A 25,552-nucleotide genomic window follows, 5' to 3' on the forward strand; every position below is an offset into this window, starting at 1 on the left:
TAATAGCCTCCTTTAATATGATTTTTTTTTTTTGGCTATTCTTATTGTTTCTACGCAGACCTTACTTATACCTTTGTGGTATGGGATGAATATGTTGTTTCGATAGACCCTCGACTTATTGTCAACGTAAAACCTAAGTAAAAATATGCAACAAGAAGCAAAACCTTCATGAACAAGAAGCAACACCTCTTTAAATTTCAAATGTTGTAGAAACAGTAGAATTACAAAAGCACTAAAATATACTTGAATGGTTTCTTTACTTTAAAGAACATAGCCAATAAAGGAAAGAAAAGGCCTTATTTTCTAGCAGTTTCAGCAAAATAGAAAGGGAAAGGTTCAGACAAGAACATTCTGCTTTCATCGGAAGCCCACTTCACGACTATGATGTGGTAATCGAAGGACAAAAAGTTCAAGGCTCCACAGTCATGTTCTCTGCTTCTCGTCTGACAGTTTCGAAGAGTACAGAGGAAAGATATCGCTCTCCAAAGCTTGGGAAAATAACCTGCATACCAGATTAAGTTAGCGACTAAGTAGAAGCAAAACAAAGCTCACTGAGGTTGGAAATGTTATTTCATCATGTAAATGACTAAGATTGGTGAAAACATTCTCCACGTTGAGACAATACATCAACTCGATACATGTATAGTTAAAGCACGGAATGATTATTATTATGTGCCCAAAACTTTCAAACTAAACATGCTACTAAAACAATAAAACACTAGTGGCAGGAAGCACAAGATGGATCAATAAAGTCGTACATTGAACAAGTTCCAAAATTAGTTGAAAATCAATGTCACACAATCAAAATGAGTGAGGTAACGCTTGTCTTAGGAACATCAATTAAACTACTCATTTTTGTGTACGCTCATTTTACAAGTAAGCGGACAACAATAGAGGAGTTAATCAGCAGTAGCAGTAGGCACAAAAATCTTGAGCTTTATAGCACTATGACAATCGAATTATTGCATCTTTCAGGTCCCAAGCGCTGCCAATGAAGTAACTTACCCCAACTGTTGTCAAATTTCAGACCTTCCACACTTACATATCAAGCGTTTAAACCCACACAACCAAAAAAAAACAAATGTAGCTGCGGAACAAAAGAAACACACAACTGCATAGAGGTGAATTGTTTTCACCATATTGGGTCATCTAATGTTAATGCAGAAAACAAACTTTTTGACAAATATGCAGAAAACAAGATATTTGGGACGACAAATTTTAAATGAAGCACTTCCTACCTAAATAAGATGAACAGGTTAAAAAACATTTCACGATGACAATCACTTAGATGCCTACAAATAACTAAATTCCACGAGGCCACCAAGATACTGATGCATCTTTTATTTTTTTGTTGTCCCATACGACACTACAGTTTTCACATAACATAGCTTACCAGCTTTGGCTTATCATGATTTATCTAGCCTTTATAAAAAGTGATAGATACTTACAACAATGAGCTTCCCAGCATTTTCAGGGCGCTTAGCAACTTTAATTGCCGCCGCCGCAGCAGCACCAGATGAAATTCCCACCTGTAAAATGCATATTTTCATGATCCAAACATGTAGGACACTAGGAGTGTGAAAAACTGGAGCATTACTATTGCGATATTAATAGTTCTTGCACACCGTTTTTTTCTTTATTTTTCCCATGGGAGTTTTTTTTTCTTTTTTCTTTTTTGTGAAAGCTGCAAGGGGGAAGGGGGAGCACAGTTAAAACAATCAAACTTACTAGCAGTCCTTCCTTCAATGCCAGAAGCTTAGCCATTTCTATGGATTCTTCACTTGAAACCTGATTTTATCATTACGAATAAATTCTGTCACATGCCTACCAAGCTCAAGATCAGTAAGATAGAACAAAAACTGAGATTCACTTTTTCACATTGTTCAATAACTTTGTAGAACAGATTTTCTCGAAAGTAAATATCTTACCTGAACTACATCATCAATAAGGTTAACTTCCAAAACACCAGGAATGAAACCAGCACCAATCCCCTGAATCTTATGTGGACCTAATGCATCAAAGGCAAGTTGTAAGTCAAACTGAATAATATAACAATGACATCTTAAATTGTTTACAGAGCAGAACTTTCAACATGGTCATAATGACTTCTTTGTTACAGTTTGTATATTGCTCATGCACTAAAAGTGCTGGGAAAATGTTTAAACTGCAGATTAGCATTTCTTTGTAGATAGGCTTTTACGGTTTTGCATGCTAAAATATTACTCCAGTAAAACAACAGCGACACTGAAATATAGCTAAAATAGATTGTTAAAAAACAAGCACAGCAATCTTCTTCTTCTCTTTTTTTTACCTTCTTTTGCTTTTCCAAACTAACTTTAGCATAATTTAGAGAACCCCCATTTTCAGTATACTGTTGATTGTAATCTTCAGTTCACTTAAGTTTAACGGTTAAGTTAAAAGGTAAAAAGGAAGTCCTGAAACATTTACCATATAGCTCTTTTTCTATTGGTTTTGCAATAGGCAAAGTAAGGGCTAATAAGCTTCCTAGGACTAGGAAAAGGTTATGGTCCAAACCAGCAGTTGGACTGTGGACGAGACTTGATTATTGACCTCCATCAACATAATGCTGTCGCAGCTCTCCAGAAACGTATTAACAAATAAAAGCTGATTCCATGCCAATATATCATGCAAGCAAAGTGACTACTAAGACGCCAAGACATGCTAATCAGCGACCAAGAAGGCCAAATATATCCTAAACCTTTAACAAGTAATGTTTTCGGAGAGGTAAAGGAACACCAAGATCAACCAATACATGCATGAAATTCCTATATATTACTGAGATGGATCACGGGAATTCCGCCTTCCAGGCGCTGCCTACTCTTCTGAATTAATTTTACAAATCCCACCTACTCATTTACTTTGAGATATCATTTAAAACTCAAAATTTCAGCTATATCAGCCTTTAGGTTTTGCGTGAAATGTAGCATTAGTTACACAAATAGATACTGTTACAATACTAAATGACCTTAGGTTCTACAAGAAAACACTAATAATACTGGAGCCAGTTAGTAGCACATGTACTGCTGCTCATTCAGCTCAATTAGTTACACCACCGTAACTTCTGCTGGTTTTATACCACTTTATAAGAATGTTAGTTAGATGTGGCTCAAGGTGTTGAAAACCAGAAATAATGTTAACTGCAGTAAATTAAGATAGTAGACCCAATAACTGATAAAGAAAGATCATTTATTATAAGATTCTCCCTACTTAGTTCTCTGAAATCTGCACCAAGTAGAAAAAGGGAAAAACCACAACGGTTGAGAAAGAAGAAAAAGCTCACCAGGCTTTCCACCAGAAAGGATAGCACTTTCAACTGGTTCCACGCCATACAGCTATCATCCAATTGTAAAAAGGAAAAAAGGAACCATTTTTACAAGTCATGACATTGAAAATTCAGCATATAGACAGAAGTCAATTACTAATCAAAACTGAATCAAATGTTTTGTACTACAAGTCATTAGCCCAATTCTTAAAGAATCTTACCTTAACGTTGGGGTTCTGCTCTCTCAAATACTTGCCTGAACCAGTTATCGTGCCTCCTGTTCCAATTCCAGAGACTAGAGCATCCACTTTCCCATTTGAGCCTTTCCAGATCTCAGGACCAGTGGTCTCATAGTGTATCTACATTATGGTTATATTTGAGTTAGCCATATCTGCATCAGAGAAAGTAAACTTGGCTTGGGAAGAAGAGTACCTTTGGGTTAGCAGGGTTTTCAAATTGCTGAAGAATATAGGAGTTGGGTGTTTTGGCCTTTATCTCTTCAGCCTTTGAAATAGCACCCTTCATCCCTTTTGCTGGATCGGTAAGCACCAACTCAGCACCGAAAGCACGCAGAATAATTCTTCTCTCAAGACTCATTGAAGAAGGCATAGTAATGATGAGTTTGTAGCCTTTAGCAGCAGCCATGAATGCCAATCCTACACCGGTGTTTCCACTCGTAGGTTCGATGAGGACACTCTTCACAAAGAATGAAAATACTAAGTCAGATTCGATTTGCTAAACAAGTTAGTGATCAAATCTTCGATACAAATGGCTTCATTCCTCCTTGGAGACAATCATCACGTCCACCAAATTGCAAAACCACTTCAATACACAAACCAAGAAACAAGCATTGCAAACTTATTTCTGGAAATAAGGGTAACTAACCTCGCCAGGTTTGATGAGACCCTTCTCCTCAGCATCTGTAATCATACTATAACCGATCCTGAGAGTAGTAATAACAACAGATAAGTAAAGCACAGTCATCCTTAATAAAAACATAGCTCCAAAACATTCAAGGAGCCAAGTGATTATTGTAAAACATGAAATGTAACACATAATTCTTGTGAAGGTATCCACAATCAAAATGAAGTTTTACCTATCCTTAACACTAGAGCATGGCTCCATGCTTTCCAGCTTGGCAGCAACACGTGCAACACACCCATCCACAACATTATTCAGGTAAACCAAAGGAGTGTTACCAATCAACTGTGGGTCAAAACCACAAATTAATACAATCTACGCAGTATACAAAATTCAGAAGAAAAGCAATACCCCGAAAGGAACCAGATACAACAGGTAGTCAACTTACTTCAGTTACATCCTTGGCAATTCCAATCTTTTCCCCCGCCATATTATCAGGTTAATTCTGCAATGATTTATAGCAAAACTAAGTGAAACCTTATATAATCAAAAGCACATTTCATCAAATCAGCTACTCATTTAACCATTCCACTCCACACCGGTAGTTTCGTTCCTTACAATATATAACCAGCTTTCAATATTCAGAAAGGGAAAAAAAACACTGAAATAAACATCAGTTTCTTCTTAATTCTTTTCCTTTTCCAACTTCCACCAATTACAACCATTTGCCAGCTAAATTAGGGGGAAAACACCAAAAAGCTCAAAACTTTGCATACAAACAAATTCAAAGAAGAACATGAGCATCTTTTATCTTATCCCTAATAATTAAAGATCCCATTTTTATTCAATCAACACCAAGAATCCATCATCCCCAGTTCATACAATCTCAAAAAAACAAAACCCCATTTCTCAGAATCACTTTTTATCCCATAATTTTTTTAAAAAAAATCGAAATTTTCCATCTCACTCTCTAATACCTTTACAAGTAAAACCCACAAATCTAGAGTAAAAATCTGATCAGATTGAAGAAAAAAAACAGTAATCTTGGCAAATGAACAGAGAACCAATTATCCATAAAAGGCAATCAAGAACAAAAACTATTAAGGGCAGAGAAAAATTACCTACGATTTGACAAAAGACAAGAAATGAAATCTACTGTGACTGTGTTAGGGAGAGTAATGAATAGCCTTATATATAGATAGTGATCTGTAAATTTTCCTATCAATAATTTACTAAAATTTGTCATTGTTTGACTTGCCTTATCGTGCAAATTTGGGAATCTTACTTTTTTGTTCTTGTTTCAAACTTTGTTGTTACCTTTTTGTTATTTTCAAACTTTTAGGGGTCTGTTTTGAAAGTCAAATAAAAATTAATTATAAAAACTTGAAGTTAATAATATTTGATAAATGCATATCTTTATAAATAATAGTATTAAATTAAATATTTAAGATATATATTATTTTTTAGAATATATCAATAAATAAATAAAATATTTGTAACTAATAAATAATCGTGGCACAATGAATTCATATTTAGATGGTGTTTGGCTTAAGGTGTTGATTAAATTGGTTTATAGGCAATTTTTAATTTATTTACGTATTTGATAAATATTAAAGTGTTGATAAGTGAAGTATTTATATGTTAAAATCAATCAAAAGCTCTAAATTGGTGGTTCCTAATTTATACTAGATTTCTTTAGCTTACAGTATACATTTCGTTTGATCAAATATTATATTTTTTATTCTTAATATTTTTCTAATTCACATCGTTTGCTTCAGTGTATATTTGTTATTCCTCGTTTTGTTTATACAAATACTTTGAATTTATACTTTTTAATTAATTTTTTTAAATTTTTTTAGTTATTCTAATAAAATAACACTTTTTATATCAAATACATCAATTTCAGCACTTTCACCCATATGTTTACTTTTAAAAATAATTTCAACATTTAATTTTTTTAAAAAATATTTATTCACTACTTACATTCAGCTAACTAAACAGATTCTTAGTGCCAACATTTATTCACGTAAGCATTGGAGATAAATTGAAACATATATACTTTTTATAGATAAAGTTAAAAAATCATATTTAGAATGTGACGTGTCCTTTCTGATTTGTTTCAATCTAAAGTGACCATTTTTCAAAAAAGATTTTCCTTTAGAATAAATAAGATTTTATCTTAAAACTCAAATTATATCAAGAGAATAATTGGATAATAATATATTTTTCTGGTATTGTATATGCATAATTAATTAATTATAATGTACATTCAACATTCCTTCGAGACCACTTCAGTAGTTAAAATACCATAATTCAAATTCAAATTGCATTTAACATCATGTTAAATTAGGTCTTAGGCCTAACTCACACCCTAAAAGCTAGCTCAAAAGGAGGAGGACTACCCAAGCCTTATAAGGAGTCCACCCATCTCATTAACCACCTATATGAGACTTTTGTCATTCTTTAACACCCCACCTCACGCCCAGTGCTTAGCATTTGGTGCGTGGGCAATTTTTTATTTTGGGGGCCCCAACATCGGGTGAGACAGGCTCTGCTCTGATACCATGTTAAATTAGGTCTTAGGTCTAACTCACACCCTAAAAGTTAGCTCAAAGGGAGGAGGATTACCCAAGCCTTATAAGGAGTCCATCCATCTCATTAACCACCAATGTGAGACTTTTGTCATTCAACTTCTTTTTTTATTCAGTATTTGATATTCGTATTGAGATTCGATTAATATGAATTTTCGTATTGCAGAATTTATTCTTGAGGGTGGCGCTCTCAACAAGATTTTTCTCATTCACACGAATCCTAGTCCTCTAATATATAAAGAATGAATGAATCTCAATTATTCCATTACAATCGGTATGGATAGTAACATTAGTTTTGATTCAACAAGCTTTAGTATTAAACTTTGTAAAAGGAAAAAAAAACATAATTATTGAATAAATTACTATATAAGAAGAGGGAATAAATATTCACCACAAATCAACATGTGTTCCAATAAGAAGAGGGAATAACCAATATATTTATAAAAAGAAATGACATATAAAATAAAATGGAGAGAGTATTGGTTTTTCAAAATGGAAAAGGACAAAAGACATATAAAATTAAAAGACATATAAAAAAAAGTTAGTTTAACTCGGATTAAATTAATTACCTGTGTAATTATATATTATTTTCTTAAATTTATTTTGTAGCTTATTAGCCGGCGGTTCACGACTCAAAAAGTTTCTGACCGTGTCATGGGGAAAAGGTTTTTTTTTTTCTTATATGTATATGGTTATAGCTTGGGTTTTGATTGACTTCCTCACTGAAAATTAGGGTCAAACTCCAGGAACCATGGCAACGTGGATTAAAAATATTCTGTGCTAATAGTTCCTCTACTAAAACAGGAGAGCATCTACCTCTACACAATTACATATAGTATTCTTGAGGGCAAATTTTAAAGGGGCGATGTAATAGTTGAGATTTCGGCCCTTTCTTATATAGATATTGTATCGTGAAAATAAATTATTTTTTGATAAAATCAAAAATGATATTGTGATAAAATACTCATGTCAATCATTATTTTTGAAGAAGGTTCAAATTCTAAATTTGGACAAGTAAAAGTAAAAGACGGAAATAGTAATTAATTAGTGGCATGAGTTTTTGGACCTATACAATCTTTAAAAGCAAGTTGTTCATAATCATTAATCAAGAAATTCAGCTGAGGTAGAATTGACTTTTGGACAGGTCTCAACTCTTACCCAGAAATGAACTGAAGTTGCTTAAGAAAAACACCTTCTTTTGCTTGTTTCTAAAATCTGTTGAGGTGTTCCTTGTTTTCTGTTACTTAATTAGTTTGATAAAAAATAAGGCATGAAATTAATAAGTTAATTAGTTTGATAAAAAATAAAATAAAATAAGGCATGAAATTATTGGATACTTTTATATATTCTATAATAAATATGATCGGCCGGTTATGAATTATGATTGCACCTGACTAGCTTAGAAAGAAAATTGATTAAATTTAGAAACGAATATATATATCCCTACAACAAATTATTCATCATTTCTTGGTAATTAGTATATTAGTTTATTACCACTATTTATTATTATTTTTATAATATAAAGTTTCAGTCTAATTGGCCCTTGAAGGTTCTGAAGGGTCAAATTACCACTATTTACTTTAATTGCTGGTCTATGGTGAACGAGCAAGACCGGCAGAGAGCAAGTCAACTAATAAAACATCAAAAAATATCAAAATTGTTTGGAAATCCTAGTCCTTTGAATTCTCATCCTAATATGTTGTATTTCATCAGTCAATTTATATGACATATTTTTTAAGTTTATTTTTTTAAAAATTATATTTTTATAATTAGTAAGAACTTAAATATACATATTTCTTTTTTATAAAATTTAAAACTTTTAATTTTAAAAAAAATTGTATATCTTATGTCATATAAATTAAGCCGGATGCAATAATGTCAAGGTCTTGTTAGTATTGATGACTGGGAATGTCTCCAAAAATGCAAGAATATAGAAACAAAAGAAAGAACAAGTCCATTAACAAGCAATCATTTGAAGAAAAAAATCACTAGTCCTATTCTTTTTATATTGCAATATGAGTAAAAACATTGAATTCATTTGACATCATAAAATAGGTTTTTGCGTAGATTGAACTTCCATCCTAATTTTATTTTTTTTACCTCTCAGAAAGTAATGTAGAGACTTTTCTGAAACAAACTCAATTCTAATACAAACACTATTATATATAATTATTGTTGAATACAAATTACTACTAGAATACTCACGACAAAGTAATAATATATTAACTAAGAAGAGATTAACATAGAAGAAGATAACTAGAAAGGGATGAAATACAAAACAAAGAAAGGAGATGAGAGGATCAGAAAACCAAAGCTTCTACATAATAATTTGCATAACTGTTCTTCTAACTCCTAGTCCTTTTTAAAAAAGTGTAATTGGGCTTGGATCTCAAATAAAACTCTTTAACAGCCTGTAGGTCCTTATGGGTCAGTTTGGTTCACAACACTTTCTTAACACCAACTTAAGCATATACTTTTTCGTTTTTTATTTATTCATAGTATCTCATTTGCACTCATATTATTCATTGAGTACATATATCTCTGTACATGTGGCGGACACAAGATTTTCATAAAGGAGTGTCAATGGTTATAGTAAAAAAAAAATATAATGGGCTAGAGGGCTTGAACACATGACATCATGGAGTGTTTGCAAGCCCCTAACCAATAGATTAAACCTTCAACTTGATTCAAGAGGTGTCAATTATGTATATATATTTATTAAACTAAAATTTGATCACTATATACAACGTAATTTTCCGACGAAAGGGTGTCGCTCGACACCCCTTGACCAAGGGTAGATTCGCCACTGCAGTGATGTGTATACTATATGTATTGAATGGTTTTATCAAAGTTATATTGTTGAAGAATGGCAAAAGTCTCACATTGGTGGTTAATGAGATAGGTGGACTCCTTATAATGCTTGGGCAGTCCTCCACCCTTTAAGCTAGCTTTTGGGTGTGTGTTAGGCTCAAGACATAATTTCACATGGTATCAAAGCAAAACCCGTCTCACCCAATGTTGGGCCTCCGAAATAAAAAATTGTCAACGCACCAGATGCTAAACACTTAGCGTAAGATGGGTGTTGAAGAATGACAAAAGTTCACATTGATGGTTAATGAGATAAGTGGACTTTCCTCCCTTTAAGCTAACTTTTGTGGTTGAGTTAGGTCAAGTGACAACTGACATATCTTTACCGATAGATGAAAAGAATCACTAAAGTTTTCATTTTTATTGAAATTTGATTTCTAGTTTTCCATTAACTTCATTTAGGTTCATTGTCCATCAGACCACATTCTAGATTCAGAAAAGAAATTAATTATTTTTTTTAAATTGCGGACAGTCTCGCTATTTTCCTATTTACCTCTCTTACTTGCTCATTCATAATTATTATTACAAGAAATCGTCTTTATTTTTTAAAGAAGCTTATACAGTACTCCATATATTAGTATACGTATTGAAATTCAACTAATAAGTCTGTATATATATTCTAAATTGTCTAAACATTCTATCCCACAAGTATACCTCATACTATGATAAAGTTAACTAATCAACAATTTGGTAGAGTGGTAAGTATTTCGTCATCCTTAATCAGAGGTTTTGAGTTCGAGTCTTCTGGGTACGGAGTTGTCTTTGCCTTTGTTAGAGAGCACTTTATCCCCCCCCCCCCCCTCAATATGAGATTTTCTGATGCGAATTCAAATTTAATAGGGCTCAAATGTGAGTATCGAACCTCGAGTAAGAAACAAGGAAAGAAAGAAAAAGCTTCCTAACCCATAGATTAGTTTGGATGTATATATGCAAAACCCAAAAATCCGACCAACCAACCAACCTTAACTTTAAGCCCAATAACAAAATTCGTTCAGAGCTGGGAGTCCAATCCATCACTATTGGGTTCCTGCTTTGCGAGTCCGCACGAGAATAATTTTGGGGAAAATGCAGATAAACATATGATATATGTATTTACTATACATAATTATAATTTAAAAGAATTACGACTCGTAATTATAATTAGGATTTATAGCAACCTTCTCTCTCTTCCTCTCCTATCTCTCTCCTTGCCCTCTCTCTCTCTCTGCAATACCCATACAATGATAGCACTCAATGATACAAATACAAAATGGTAACACAAATATACATGGTAACACACAAATACAATATACAAGGAAATAGATGAATACAATTAATACAATTTATTACGAATTATAACAACAATACAATTATCAATCAGATATACAAATTGATGGTATATCTCTCATATCTCGCTCGCATCTCTCCCCTTTCACATTCTTGCTCGCCTTAGCTACGGATCATAATTAGAGAAACATTAGCTAAGGAGCTTGATTATGTCTTTTAGTGTTAGTTACTTCTTAAATTTCCTCAATAATTTTTCAATTTATCCGGAAGTTGAGTTTAGAAAACACTTTTGAGAATAAAATTATGAAATTCAACTTAAAAGTTGAATTTTTTTTTTAAAAAGGGGAAAAAGGTGAGGAGAAATTTGGCCATATTCCATTGTGAAAATTGAAAATAATAACAATTTAGTCCGAAGTAAAAAGTAACACTAAGAAATTGGTCAAATAAAATGAAAAAGAAAATCTGAAGAATGGTTAAAATTCTCATGGTTATATGGATCCTATTTATCCATGTACTCAGACCTAAATACCAATTAATCCCCCGGTTTTTATTTACTTATCCATTTTTGACTTAACACATCTATTATGAAAATAATGATTGATATAGTGAGTTTACCATTTTATTTCTATTAATTGATAGAATTTCAAAATCACTAATTAAAGTACCTTTTTCAAAAAATTAACTCTCTAAATAAATTAAGGATATAATAGTTAAAAAATAATCTTTTCTTGTCAAAAATAATAAGTAAAAAATCAAAATTAGACAAATAAAAAAGGACGGGGAGTATTTTGAACATGAGAGGACAGTGGTTTGTACAAACTTTAATACACAGAGTATGACACACATGCTTGCACTAACTTTTTATTTTTCAAAGTCTATGTGATCCTACAACTCACTTGGACAAAGTATACATTGTCAGTTGGGAAGTGTCTATGTCCTTTTCATTTATTATCTCACATTCCAAGTCTATGTAATCTAATACTCCCTCCGTCCCTATTTACTTGTCCATATTTCCTTTTTTAGTTGTCCCTATTTAGTTGTCCATTTTGACAAATCAAGAAAGGACAACAAATTTTTTCCTATTATACCCTTATTTACACTTCTTGAAAATTGTAAAAGTGTATGTTGTTTCCCTCCAATTTATTTCACTTTAATTCAAATAAGTGGTTGTAATTTTAAAGTGAAAAGTTGTCATAAGGGTAAAATTGTAACTTCATTGTGCTAATCATTGTTGCCTTAATCTGTGTGCCATTTCTAAAGTGGACAATTAAAAAGGGACGGAGGGAGTAACTCACTTTCATCCCCCAATCCTCCTCCCTCTCATACCAAGTACAAGTAAAAAAAGTCAATGTTATTTTTTACAAGGTCATGGAAGATGAAAAAGGAGAAAATATTTACATTTAATTGTTTATGGTTTAAATGTGTTGATTGTTAAATTTTTTATTTTTTTAAATGAATTAATTTTTAATTTTTATTCTTAGAAATCAAATTTATGCATAGTAGGACATAAGTATTTTAAAGGCACATGATATATAACTTATCCTTCCTCTATTCTAAGCTATGTAACACATTTTTATTTATTCCGCTTTCGAAAGAATGTCACATTTCTATTGTTGAAATCAATTCAATTTTAAATTTTTTATTTTTGTCACTAGTAGGTAGGTACAAAAATCAATGAATATTTTAGACCACTATTTTAAAAGTTTTCTTTTATATATTTTATGCCAAGTTAAATAATGATACATAAATTAAAATAAAACAATTAAGAAACTATATATCATTTATGATGGACAAAAGTGCAAATGAAAAGTATCTTTTGATTTTCTTATTTCTTCCCGAATGTATACTTTTTGCTAAGCCCTAAAAAGCCCTATACAGTATTTTTTACCCCAATGCTAATTTTCATTTCTGTCTTTTTTTGACTTTCTAAATCTCACACTTCTCTCGAATTTCTCAGGTATTTCTCAGTTTCTTCAATTTTTTATGCATCTATGTTTTTCAGTGAACTTTGTTTTTTTTTTAGCTCAAATACTATATAAATTTGAATCTTAAACTTCATTTCTTAGGATCAGCTGCTTTAATTAGGTGTTTTTGCATGTGAAATTCATCAAGTGTTTTTGCTGATTTTTGATTTGTTTTAATGGGTTTTGAGTTTTAACTCTGAAATTGTTGCTTGTGTTGGTAGGTCAATGATTGAAAAGGGAATTTCATAAGCAGTTTGAAGTTGATTGATTTTGTTTGGTGGTTGAATTTGATTAATAATGGAACAAGGTTTTGGTTCTGATCCAAGTGGGTCTACCATTGATAAAACTAGGGTTTTAGATGTGAAGCCTTTGAGATGTCTTTCCCCTGTATTTCCATCCGCAAGTGAAATGTCATCTATTATGACTCCACAACCCTCACCTTTTGTGTGTATTACTCCCACTGGTCCGTTCCCGGCTGGGGTTACTCCAATTTTCCCTTTTTTAACTCCGGATGAGTCGGGAAGGATGGGTGAGAGTAGTCAACAAACTCCAAATCAGGTGCCGAATCAGGGGACTTTTGGTTTTGGGCAACCTATATCTCCAATTCCTGTTAATTCATTTGGAAATCCAACTGCAAATGGAAATAGTGGACATGTTAATAATGCAGGAGACACCGGTAGTGGAAAGAAAAAGGGAGGACCGAAAAAGCCTCGAAAAGTTCCCCCGGAGAATGTTGTGGAAGTGGATGTTGAACCTTTGTTAAATCAATTGCTAATGTCTTTTAAACTTGTTGAGTTGGATCAGGCTAAGAAAGCGGATGGTGACAAGGAGGTAGTGAGGAGGATACTACTAGTTTTTGACTTGTTCAGAAGAAGGATGACTCAAATTGACGAACCGAGGTATGGTGCAGGTTCTGGTAGAAGGCCAGACTTAAAAGCTTCTAAGATGATGATGACAAAGGGAATGCGTACAAACCAAACAAAGAGGATTGGAAATGTACCTGGGATTGAAGTTGGTGACATTTTCTTCTTCAGGATGGAATTATGCGTAGTGGGCTTGCATGCACCAACTATGTCTGGGATTGATTATATGAGTGTCAAACTAACAAAGGATGAAGAACCTCTTGCAGTCAGCATAGTGTCTTCTGGAGGATATGACGATGATGGAGGTGACGGAGATCTGTTAATTTACACTGGCCAAGGCGGAGTCCAGAGGAAGGATGGGCAAATGTTTGATCAGAAACTTGAGAAGGGAAATCTTGCTTTGGAAAAGAGTGTGCATCGTGCCAATGATGTAAGAGTAATTAGGGGTGTTAAGGATGTTGCAAATCCAACTGGGAAGATCTATATTTTTGACGGACTTTATAAGATTCAGGGATCATGGGAAGAGAAAAACAAGTCGGGCTGCAATGTTTTCAAGTACAAACTTCTGAGAGTACCTGGGCAGCCTGAAGCATTTAAAGTATGGAAGTCAATTCAGCAATGGAGGGATGGTGTGGTGTCACGTGTTGGAGTCATCTTACCAGACCTGACATCTGGTGCTGAGAGTCAGGCAGTTTGTCTTGTAAATGATGTAGATGATGAGAAAGGACCGGCCTATTTCACATATATTCCTAGTCTGAAGTACTCAAAACCTTTCTTAACGCCTAGACCCTCTCTGGGTTGTCAGTGCCTCGGGGGCTGCCAGCCAGATGACACCAATTGCCCTTGTATTCAGAGGAATCAAGGCCTTTTGCCTTATAGTTCACTTGGGGTTCTCATGACTTACAAAAACTTGATACATGAGTGTGGTTCAGCTTGTTCGTGCCCTCCTAATTGCCGAAATCGCATGTCTCAAGGAGGTCCTAAAGTTCGTATGGAGGTCTTTAAAACAAAAAATAAAGGTTGGGGACTCAGGTCTTGGGATCCTATACGAGGAGGCTGTTTTATTTGTGAATATGCTGGAGAGGTCAGTGACCTTGGTTATGACAGGGATGACAATTATATTTTTGATGCAACCCGTATATATGAGCCACTAGAACCCGTGCATGATTATAGTGATGAATCTCGAAAAGTCCCTTTTCCCCTTGTAATAAGTGCCAAAAATGGTGGAAATATTGGTCGATTTATGAATCATAGTTGTTCACCTAATGTATACTGGCAGCTTGTTGTTCGAGAAAGTAACAATGAAGCATATTATCATATTGCTTTTTTTGCCATTAGACATATTCCTCCCCTACAAGAGTTGACCTTTGATTATGGTATGGACAAAGCAGATCATAGGAGAAAGAAGTGTTTATGTGGCTCATTCAAATGTAGAGGTTACTTTTACTAGTGTTCAAGTTGCCATGACGCAAAGAGAGTTAGTTGCTTAGGCACAAATCTGCTGGATCAGGTTATGTTTCCTTTGTTCAACAGTCAAAATTCTCATTGTAACAAATCATTTTTCCTTTTCAATGCATGGTTGGTTAGTTATTATCAAGTGAACTTTGTTATTTAAAGTAATGTTAATGTACTTTATGTAAGTCAGTGAATATTTAAAGTTATGTGAACATTTTAAATAATTTGTTGAATATTTTGTAGTAGTTACCAATAATGATTAGGTTGTCAAAGTATCTTGCCATGTTTTATAGAGTTTGACCTCAAAATCAAACTGTGTCGCACAAAATTGTTCATATGTCATTATATTCTTTGATACATGAGTGGATTACAATAGTTGTTAAAATGTGATTTTAATTGGATTTCTGGCTTAAATTTGAACTGTTAGATGAATTTTTGAGTTTTGAAACTTGGATGAAAGATGTGTGCATATTAATTTTTCATGTGCAAGTTTCCCTGCATGTGGAAGGCAAATGAATTTGGAGGAAAAGACAAGACATGATTTTTGTCTTGATGAAGTGTAGAATGGAGTTGCCTTATACATGGACTTCTGAGAGGATACCCTGTTTAAGCAGCAGGCAAGGCGCCAAGACCCTTTGTTGACAAGTCTGGTCTGATCACAATTCTAGCTACCATCACTTGTAGTAGTAGATACCATAGTGACTTGGCTTTGGGGTGGTTCTACATGGACATGGACAAGGCAACCTTATATCAGTTTTCTGTCTTAATCACGTAATCCACTTTATTTTAGTAGCCTCTGGTCTTAAGTAGAGGACCCTTTAATTGACGATGTATTCTGTTGTCAGTGAGTGGTGCCCCACAATGCCCCTTTCCTAAATCTCTAGGGTAAAAAGTTGTGAAACTTACTGTTTCACAGAAAATCCTTGACCTGATCAATTCTTGATAAATTTTATGTTTTCAAAGATAGGTGGAGAAACTGATGATATATAGTTCCCTTTGTTAGAGATTCTGTTAAGATTACTGAGAGATGTTAATTTATCATACTAGGTGTCCTTAGGATGAAACATCTTCACTGCAATCCTTAACGTATCAGTTCAAGTTTTTAATAAAGAAGACAAAACATGTGGGAAAGATGGCATGATTTGCAAAGTTAGTAATTCTGTTAGTTTCTGTTTGCATCCATTCTATCACTTGTTCTGGACATTTTAAATTTGTGTTTTTGCAAAAATAATTTCCTTCCTCCCTTCTGCATGATTGGTTTTGCTGAAGGTTTCCTATTCCTTAACATCAGCTAAATATCTTAACAAGTTGCTTTCCTACTTTCAGGTAACTTGATATTTTAAAGCCAAAAGCTAAGTGTACCATAGCCGGGTTAGAAACTATAGTCTCTAGTAAATTTATTATTGGATGGTAAGTTGTCATTAGTGTGCTGGCTATTGTTGCTCTAGAGGTGTGTTGGGAGATAGATCACGGGGAATGGAGCTTGTCCTTCAGAGCATTCCTGTTCCTCTTCTTGCATGAACTCTGCATAATTTACGAGGTGTTTCATGCGAGAACTCTTTAACCTTCTTCTTCTTCACGGGAGTCGTGCCCCAAACAGATAATAAACAGTCTAGCACAGATTTTGGCATTCCTATTTTATTCAGGGAGGCAAAAATATATTCCAGCTCTTGCTACTTTACAATAAAATAGTAGGTGGGTTTTGATTCTTCAGCAACTTCACACACAAAAGACATTTGTTAAGCTATGCTTTTCCTCCACCTTGTCCAAACAATATTTTTTTAAAATGCCTTGTTTGCCCCAGGGCTTTGGTCGGTAACTGGTAAGAGCGCAACACGTGATCTGCAGGTTAGACGGATGTCACAGGTTTGAATCCAGCCGTGGACTGATCATTATGGTTTTGAGGTGAGTCATTAGAGTTTAACTGATCGAGTCAAGCTGATGTTAAGATGATACAAGTATCAGGAATCCTTCTGTACAAAACAAAAAAAGAAGGATTTCAGGATAGACCTAAACTTGTAAGGATTCAATTCTAACATACTCTCTTCATCCTGTAAATTACACCAAAAGCCATAAACATCTGCATTTAAGCTGCTGTAACCTAGTTGTCTTTCCTTCAAAACATCCGACATTTCTTAACTGTGGATGGTTATCTTGATTCTTGAACCAGATTAAAGGGAAGAGCCCACATTTGATCAGTCACTTGACACTGCAAAAAAAAAAGATGACTGGTTCACTCCACCTCACTATTACGCATGAAGCACCTGCTGCATATCATAACTCCTCTTTTCTGTAGGTTATCATGTGTGAGTCATGCATCACAAGCCAACAACCACATAAAACAGTTAACTTTGTAAGGTGTTTTAGACTTCCATAGTTGTTTCCATGGCTAACTGGTAGAGCATGTCGTCTGCATAGAGAAGATCGAGATTTCAATTCCATTATTCCTTAACGTGCCTGACCAGAAGCCTTTGAACCGTCCTAAATACAGATTTACAAAGCATTGAACTTAGGCCCATTCATTTCAATCTGTTGGGGCTTATTATTGTGATAACCTCATTTATTTGTTGTTTTCATGTTCTATCATCATCCCAGTTTACGTATTTTACTTAATCCTATGGTTTTAAGAAGTATAATTCTAGTGGTGTAGTCACAGATATCGAAGCAAGGGAGGGCATGATCCCAGTTTACGTCTTTTCAATATGCTTTTGTTAACTTGCATTATACACAGTTGTAGCTTAGTGTAATGTAGTTCATTAGTTTCTCGGATTAGCTTTAGCTGTATGGAGCTTATTGCAGTGAGTAAATTAAAGCCTTGGAAGGAAGCTACTACTACTTCATTGATTGGTTACCTAAGCTATAGCTCAACCCCGTTTATCCTGTGTGACGATCAATATGAAACTCTTTTCTTTTTGGTGGAGTAGCAGCTTCTACTTTCACAATGTTGTATTATCACTATGAGCTAAACTGGTTGAACCAGATTGTTGTGTTCAGTCCTTTAAACTTGTCAAAACATTTCATTTAGACACTCTAATTAAGTCATGTTTCAATTCAACATTCCAACTCCTAATAAAGTGTTTCAATCATTAACTTTAGATTGAAATTTTGATTTTTTTTTTTGTCTGTTATTGTTTTTATTTCTTTAATTTTATGCATTTGCTTTAATTGTGTTTACAATGGAAAAGAAATCCCTATATTTATAGGACAATAGACTTGGCCTCCAAGTTCATAAAAGAAAAAACTACAACAAAATTAAATTTGTTAGTCATAAATTGGTTTTATTGGAACCAAACGATTTCATAAGTGTGCCTAATTGGGACGGAACTCACAAATAAGAAGATTATGCAACTTTGGACCTATCATTCTCGTCTTTTACTTTATTTTCTTTTTTTACATTAAGCAAGATTTGTTAGAAAAAAAAGAAAAGAATAATATATATTTATTTAAAATATTTTATATTTAATATATGAATAAATTATATTCATCATTATGCGTGATTAAAATGACGAGTCTTGGAAAGTCCTTTTCCCTTGTAATAAGTGTTATCAATAATAAAAATATTACTCATTTTATGAACGGTAGTTGTTCACCTATTGTATGACATATAACAATAAAACATATAATTCTTTCTATGTTGTGAGAAATATATATGAAAAATATTATTGAATTGTGTATCTAAATAGTTACATTGAGACCCTATTTATAGACACTACATTGGAATCCTTTTCCAACTAGGATTCCTATTCTTATTCCTATTCCTATTTCTATTCTAAGTAGGAAATACTTATTTCTATTCTAACACTCCACCTCAAGCTGGTGCATACAAATCATATGTACCTAGCTTGTTACAGATGTAATTAATACGAGGACATGTGAGGGACTTGGTGAAGATATCTGCAAGCTGATCATTTGACTTCACAAATTTCGTAACAATATCTCCCAAGAGTATCTTTTCTCTGACAAAGTGACAGTCAAGCTCAATGTGCTTAGTCCTTTCATGAAACACTGAATTTGATGCGATATGAAGAGCCGCTTGATTATCACACACAAGTTCCATCTGATCAACTTTGCCAAATTTTAGTTCTCCCAGCAACTGTTTGATCCAAACTAGCTCACAAGTTGTTGTCGCCATTGCTCGATATTCAGATTCTGCACTAGATCGAGCAACCACATTCTGTTTCTTACTCTTCCACGACACCAAATTACCTCCTACTAAAACACAATATTCGGATGTCGAACGTCTGTCAGAGGGTGATCCTGCCCAATCAGCGTTTGTATATCCAATGATATGCTCATGGCCTTGATCCTCAAAGAGTAGTCCTTTACCGGGAGCTGACTTTATATATCACAGAATACGAACAACTGTTTCCCAATGACTATCACAAGGGGAAGTGATAAACTGACTTACAACACTCACAGGAAAAGAGATGCCAGGTCTAGTTACTGTGAGATAATTCAACTTTCCAACAAGCCGTCTATACCTTTCAGGATTACTAAGTGGCTCCCCCTGTCCTGGAAGGAGTTTAACATTCGGATCCATAGGAGTGTCAACAGGTCTACATCCCATCATTCCTGTCTCCTCAAGAATGTCTAAGGCATACTTGCGTTGAGAAATAACAATACCTGATCTAGACTGAGCAACCTCAATACCTAGAAAATACTTCAATCTGCCAAGGTCTTTAGTTTAGAAGTGCTTAAAGAGATGTTGCTTCAAATCGGTGATACCATCTTGATCATTACCGGTGATAACAATATCATCAACGTAAACAACCAAATAGATACATCGACTTGGTACAGAATGCTGATAAAACACAGAGTGATCAGTTCCACTACGAGTCATGCCAAACTCCTGAATTACTGTGCTGAACTTCCCGAACCAAGCTCGATGAGACTGTTTTAGACCATAGAGTGACCTGCGCAATCGACATACAAGGCTACTAGACTCCCCCTGAGCAACAAAACCAGGTGGTTGCTCCATATAGACTTCTTCCTCAAGATCACTATGCATAAAAGAATTCTTAGTGTCCAACTGATGAATAGGCCAATGACGAACGACATGCATAGATAGAAAAAGACGAACAGATGCAATTTTAGCCACATGAGCGAAAGTGTCACTATAATCTAGCCCAAATATCTGAGTATACCCTTTGGCAACAAGGCGAGCCTTAAGTCGATCAACCTGACCGTCTGGACCAATTTTGACTGCATAAACCCAACGACAACCAACAGTAGATTTACCTGCAGGAAGGGAGACAAGCTCTCAAGTACCACTCTTATTATGTAAAGCAGACATCTCATCAACCATAGCCTACTTCCATCCAGAATGAGAAAGTGTTTCACCTGTAGTCTTAGGAATGGAAATAGAGGACAAAGACGACACAAATGCATAATGGGGTGATGATAGACGATGATAACTTAAGAAGGTATAATGTGGGTTAGTATTTCGAGTGGATCGTATACCTTTTTGAAGTGCAAGCGGTTGGCTAGGAGGAGGCAAGTCCGCAATAGGAGCAGGGTCCGGCGCATGACATGAATCATCTGGGACTAGGGTTGGACGTGGACGGCGATGATAAGTTAGTAGTGGTGGCACTAAAACTGGAGATGCAGAAGTAACCATAGATTCCTCAAAGGTTGGCACATGTAAAACCTAAGGTATGGGTAAGACCATAGAGACATCAGGATGATCAGAAGATGTATAGTAAGGCTGAGACTCAAAAAATGTAACATCAACGGACATAAGGTATCGATGAAGATCATGTGAATAACAACGATACCCTTTTTGGACTCGAGAGTAACCAAGAAAGACACATTTGAGGGCACGAGGAGCTAATTTATCTTTTCCTGGGGCTAAGTTATGAACAAAACATGTGCTCCCAAAGACACGAGGAGGGATATGATAGAGATGTGACTGAGGAAACAGTATGGAATGGGGAACCTGATTCTGAATAGAAGAAGAGGGTATTCTATTTATCAAATAACAAGACGTAAGAACTGCATCTCGCCAAAAACGCAGTGGAACATTGGATTCAAGGAGAAGAGTACGAGCGGTCTCAATAAGATGCCGATTTTTTCTTTCAGCTACACCGTTTTGTTGAGGGGTGTATGGACAAGTAGTCTGGTGAATAATGCCTTGGTGAGTCATAAACTCCTGAAATTGAAAGGATAAGTATTCTAAGGCATTATCACTACAAAAAGTACGAATAGAAACACCAAACTGATTTTGTATTTCAGCAAAGAAACTTTTGAAAATAAAAAATAACTCAGAACGATTTTTCATTAAGAAAACAGTACATTTTGAATAATCATCAATGAAACTAACAAAATAACGAAATCCTAAGGTGGAATTGACTCTACTAGGACCCCAAATATCAGAATGAACTAATGAAAAAATAGACTCTGAACGACCCTCAGTACTACGAGAAAACGTAGCACGAGTGTGTTTCCCAAGTTGACACGACTCACAATCTAATGTGGATAAACTAGACAAACTAGACACCATCTTTTGCAGTTTGGATAGACTCGGATGTCCCAAACGTTTGTGAATTAGATCTGGGGAATCTGTAATGGAGCATGCTGCTAAGGAATTTGAAGAGGTAAGATAGTAAAGGCCTTGTGATTCATGTCCTATTCCAATCATCTGTCCCGTACTGCGGTCCTGCATGAGAAAAGAATCATCGAAAAAAGTTATGCTACAATGTAGGGCTTTCGTCAAACGACTAACAGATGCTAGATTAAAAGGAGAACCAGGGACATAAAGAACAGAGTCTAGGGTGACAGAAGATAGGGGTTTGGCTTTTCCAACCCCTTTTGGTTTTGTTTGGATCCCATTGGCTAAAGTAATATCTGGAAGAGATTGTGAATAAACAATATCAGATAAAAGTGATTTATTACCAGAGATATGATCAGAAGCCCCAGAGTCCATGACCCATGTTCCAAGAGTACTAGATTGCGACACATAAACAAAAGAATTACCCGCAACAGAGACATCAGGTTGTGCAATCGAAACTACTTGTAGAGACGTTTCCTTTTTTGCACGATACTGAAGAAACTCATCATATTTTTTCTGAGCAATATGAGCATTATTGGATGGTTGATTAGGTTGAGCACCATATGCTACTGGTGGAGATGTCTGTTTACTTGCGCGATTTCGAAGGAACTCATTATATTCCTTTAGAACAATAGGATCATAACTGGGTGGTGGACCATGCAAAATATAACATATATCACGAGTGTGTCCAGACTTATGACAATGACTACACTTGGATCGAGGTTTCCCAAAACGCCCTCCCCTCGCCGATTCTCCATAGATTGATATGTACGCTTTTCAAAGGTTTGAGATGCGAGAATAGATGAGTCAACAGTGGGTGATGAAACTACCTTGTGACTGGGAGGTGCCGCAAGACGAAGGAGACGAGAGAATAATTCATCGATTGTAGGAACTGTAGGGCTAGCTAAAATCTGATCACGTATAGAATCATGATCAGGAGGAAGTCCAGCAAGAGTAAGAACTAGAAACAATGTTTGTCTATGTTCTTGCTGTTTTTCCACATTCGTAGTAACTGGTATCAATGTGTCAAATTCCTCCATGACTGCCTGTACCTGTCCCAAGTAAGTAGACATATCGAATTCTTGTTTCTTTAAGTTGGTCAATTGAGATATCACATCATAGAATCGAGATATGTCATTAGTGTATAAAGCACGAGCCTTTTCCCAAACTGTATAACACGTTTGGAATGGGCGAAACAAGGGCATCAACTTGGAATCAATAGAACGCCATAGGAGACTACATAATTGAGCATCTACTTTCTCCCATTGTGTTTTGGCTTTTGCATCTTCCTCACTAGTCTTTGCCTTTACATCTACCTCATAAGCCTTGTTCGTTAAGTGATCTTGGACACCTTGACCCTTGCACCATAGCTCAACCGAGGAAGCCCAAAATAAATAGTTTGAACTTCCCAATAAAAGTTCTGAAGTGATTATAGGGCTAGAACTTCCAATCCCCATATTTTTGGAACCAAAAACATCACACCCAAAAGACATTATGCTAAATTTGTCTTGGAAACAATGAAAAAAAACTTGATTATTGAGATCTGATTGTCGGAAAATTCAAATCTCGAAGAAAAGTCACCAGAAACTGCCTGGAAATAGCCGAAACCCTAATTTCGGCGATCAGATCTGGTCAAAAACAGTATGGGCCTGGTCGGAATGGCTGGACGACCCCAACTGTCAAAAAAAATCTCAAAAAATATGATCAGAAAATCCCTTACTCGCCGGCGCGTGAGACAGATCTCGCCGGAAACTACCACCTCCGATCAGCGCGTGGGGTGATGTTTTCCGGTGGTTTTGGCTGGGGTTTGGTCGCGGGGGCTTTCCGAGCCTCGTGGTGGTGTTGGTTTTCGCACAACACCCACAGAAAAAAAAAGAATAACAAAATCAGACCCAACAGTCATCGAAAATTGACATAGACATACAGTGACTTGTTTGTTCTCACCAATGCTCTGATACCATGTGAGAAATATATATGAAAAATATTATTGAATTGTGTGTCTGAATAGTTACATTGAGACCATATTTATAGACACTACATTGGAATCCTTTTCCAACTAGGATTCCTATTCTTATTCCTATTCCTATTCCTATTTCTATTCTAAGTAGGAAATACTTATTTCTATTCTAACCGTAAATATTTGAAAGCATCCACTTGGGAGTCGCAAGTACGATCATCCAGATGTATCTTGAAATGAGGAATCATCCAGAAGAGAAGATGTATGAGGAGGTAGCTATAATGTCGACATCCGCAGGAGAGGCGCTATCTAATTCTTCTACCACGACAGGCAAAACTCACTGTATTACTCAACTTGTTCACTTTGGCATCCAAAACATCCAATCTTTTTATTTATCTTTTCCGCCCCACTAGACACCTCTTTACATAATTTAATAGCGTCTGAAATTTTTTCACTCAAATGCATGTTATGATACGTATCAACCACATGCCTTGGTGGTTGTCTACTGTGAAGTTTTTACCATACATAGTTCCTACAATGAAGTCTGCCCAGGTTACATTGGCCGCATACATACAATGTTTTAAGTCAATACAACATGATAATAGTGACTTTAAGTGTATAGATCATTGAGGTATTTCTTTTACCGCACCAAGAGTACTCAAAACCTCATAACTTTATATCATTATATAATTAGTTGTTCATATGTGTTTATAGTTTATAGGTATGAATGCAATGAGTTAATATCTTATTAAATAACTTGGGAAAGATACTTTGAAGATGATAAATGTATACATTTGTTGCAATACAATACATTAGTTTTGGTTCTCAAAATTTTTGTTGGTAGATAATGAGCTTTGAGTAGTTTGATTTGAAGTTCTAAAATATAAAACTAAGTTCCTACTTTCATTTAACTCATAACATAAATTGAATATTTCTTTTAATTACAATTTTGATGGTGACGATTGTATAAGAAAATAATTAACTGTAATACATTGAGAGAGGAATAGTATTTTTCTTGTAATTATAAGAAGACTTTGATTAAAGAATTAAAGTTGGAAAAAATAAACTGTAACTTGAAATATTGAAATAAAAACTTGATAATATAGAAAGAAGATTTAATGAATTCTTATATACTATATACAAGAAAATTACAATTTTTTTATATTAAAACATTAAAATGGTATTCTACCCTATATAATATATAGTTAGATCTTAAAGGAAAGAACCGGAAGAAGAAAAAAACCCGTATAAAATGTTGGTTGAAAATTATCAGATCTTCCTTTAGACATTGTTTAAAGATTGACAATGCATAATTATGAAAGCTTATAAGTTTCATGTATAAACTTTGTAGGTGGACAGTAAGAGCACAACATGTTATGTTGGAGTTAGATGCACATGTACCCATGATATGAGAGTTAAAATATGTTGTGAGTTAGACGCACATACACGTGAGTCAAAACATGTTGTAAATTAGACGCACGTACACGTGATATGAGAGTCAAATCAAGCCATGGACTGATCATGAACTGTTTTTCAAGATCAATTTTGATTAAGATGATATTTTCCTTTCACATGGAGGCTCGAAATAAACCCAAGATAATCAAACATATTTCCCATGTTTCAAACTTGACAAGCATACGGACCAAAGAAGCAAGATCATTATCACAGAAAATTATTATCAACGAGTTCATAAGAAATGATCCCGTTCTTCTCATCCAAGATAGATTTTGAAGATTCAAAAATAAGATTCAGCAGTAGGACTGGAGGAGGCAATAACAAACCAATCTATCCAACAGAGAAACTATAACACTTCTAAACACATTTTGTTCTCAGATATTATCGTCGGACAGCAATGAACAAATTCACCAGTCATTCCCGTGAGCCAAGCACCAAATAG

The 25,552-nt window shown here is 34.7% G+C and overlaps 2 protein-coding genes across 3 annotated transcripts; one reads left to right on the plus strand and one right to left on the minus strand.

Moving 5' to 3' along the window:
* Positions 1-165: 165 nt before the first annotated feature.
* LOC125839503 (cysteine synthase) lies at positions 166-5,324 on the minus strand. Of its 2 annotated transcripts, none has more exons than XM_049518478.1 (11): positions 5,266-5,324; positions 4,593-4,649; positions 4,380-4,489; positions 4,169-4,226; positions 3,716-3,979; positions 3,505-3,642; positions 3,302-3,353; positions 1,929-2,008; positions 1,729-1,788; positions 1,449-1,529; positions 166-502 (listed from the first exon to the last, which is right to left on the minus strand). In XM_049518478.1, exons 2-11 carry the CDS (start codon positions 4,632-4,634, stop codon positions 410-412), a joined length of 978 nt encoding a protein of 325 aa, XP_049374435.1. In that variant the 5' UTR covers positions 4,635-4,649; positions 5,266-5,324; the 3' UTR covers positions 166-409. The 2 variants fall into 2 exon arrangements, with proteins under 2 accessions (XP_049374435.1, XP_049374434.1); XM_049518477.1 differs by lacking the exon at positions 5,266-5,324 and adding an exon at positions 5,122-5,203.
* A 7,517-nt stretch (positions 5,325-12,841) lies between these two features.
* Positions 12,842-15,378, plus strand: LOC125839504 (histone-lysine N-methyltransferase, H3 lysine-9 specific SUVH1-like). Its single transcript, XM_049518479.1, has one exon. The coding sequence runs from the start codon at positions 13,131-13,133 to the stop codon at positions 15,144-15,146; it is 2,016 nt and encodes a 671-aa protein (XP_049374436.1). The 5' UTR covers positions 12,842-13,130; the 3' UTR covers positions 15,147-15,378.
* The last annotated feature ends 10,174 nt before the right edge of the window (positions 15,379-25,552 follow it).

Source organism: Solanum verrucosum, unplaced genomic scaffold (assembly GCF_900185275.1).
Source record: "Solanum verrucosum unplaced genomic scaffold, falcon-dt-bn FXZP01000306.1, whole genome shotgun sequence".
In the NCBI taxonomy this organism is placed as follows: Eukaryota; Viridiplantae; Streptophyta; class Magnoliopsida; order Solanales; family Solanaceae; genus Solanum; species Solanum verrucosum.

What these genes read in the sequence shown, in the direction of transcription:
- LOC125839504 (XM_049518479.1), top strand. Translation starts at nt 13,131, where the DNA reads ATGGAACAAGGTTTTGGTTCTGATCCAAGTGGGTCTACCATTGATAAA.
- LOC125839503 (XM_049518478.1), bottom strand. Translation starts at nt 4,634, where the DNA reads ATGGCGGGGGAAAAGATTGGAATTGCCAAGGATGTAACTGAA. An exon ending in CCTTTCTGGTGGAAAGCCTG is followed by an intron (nt 2,009 to 3,301) that starts GTGAGCTTTTTC and finishes TTGATGCATTAG; the next exon opens with GTCCACATAAGATTCAGGGG. An exon ending in CATTGAAGGAAGGACTGCTA is followed by an intron (nt 1,530 to 1,728) that starts GTAAGTTTGATT and finishes TGCATTTTACAG; the next exon opens with GTGGGAATTTCATCTGGTGC.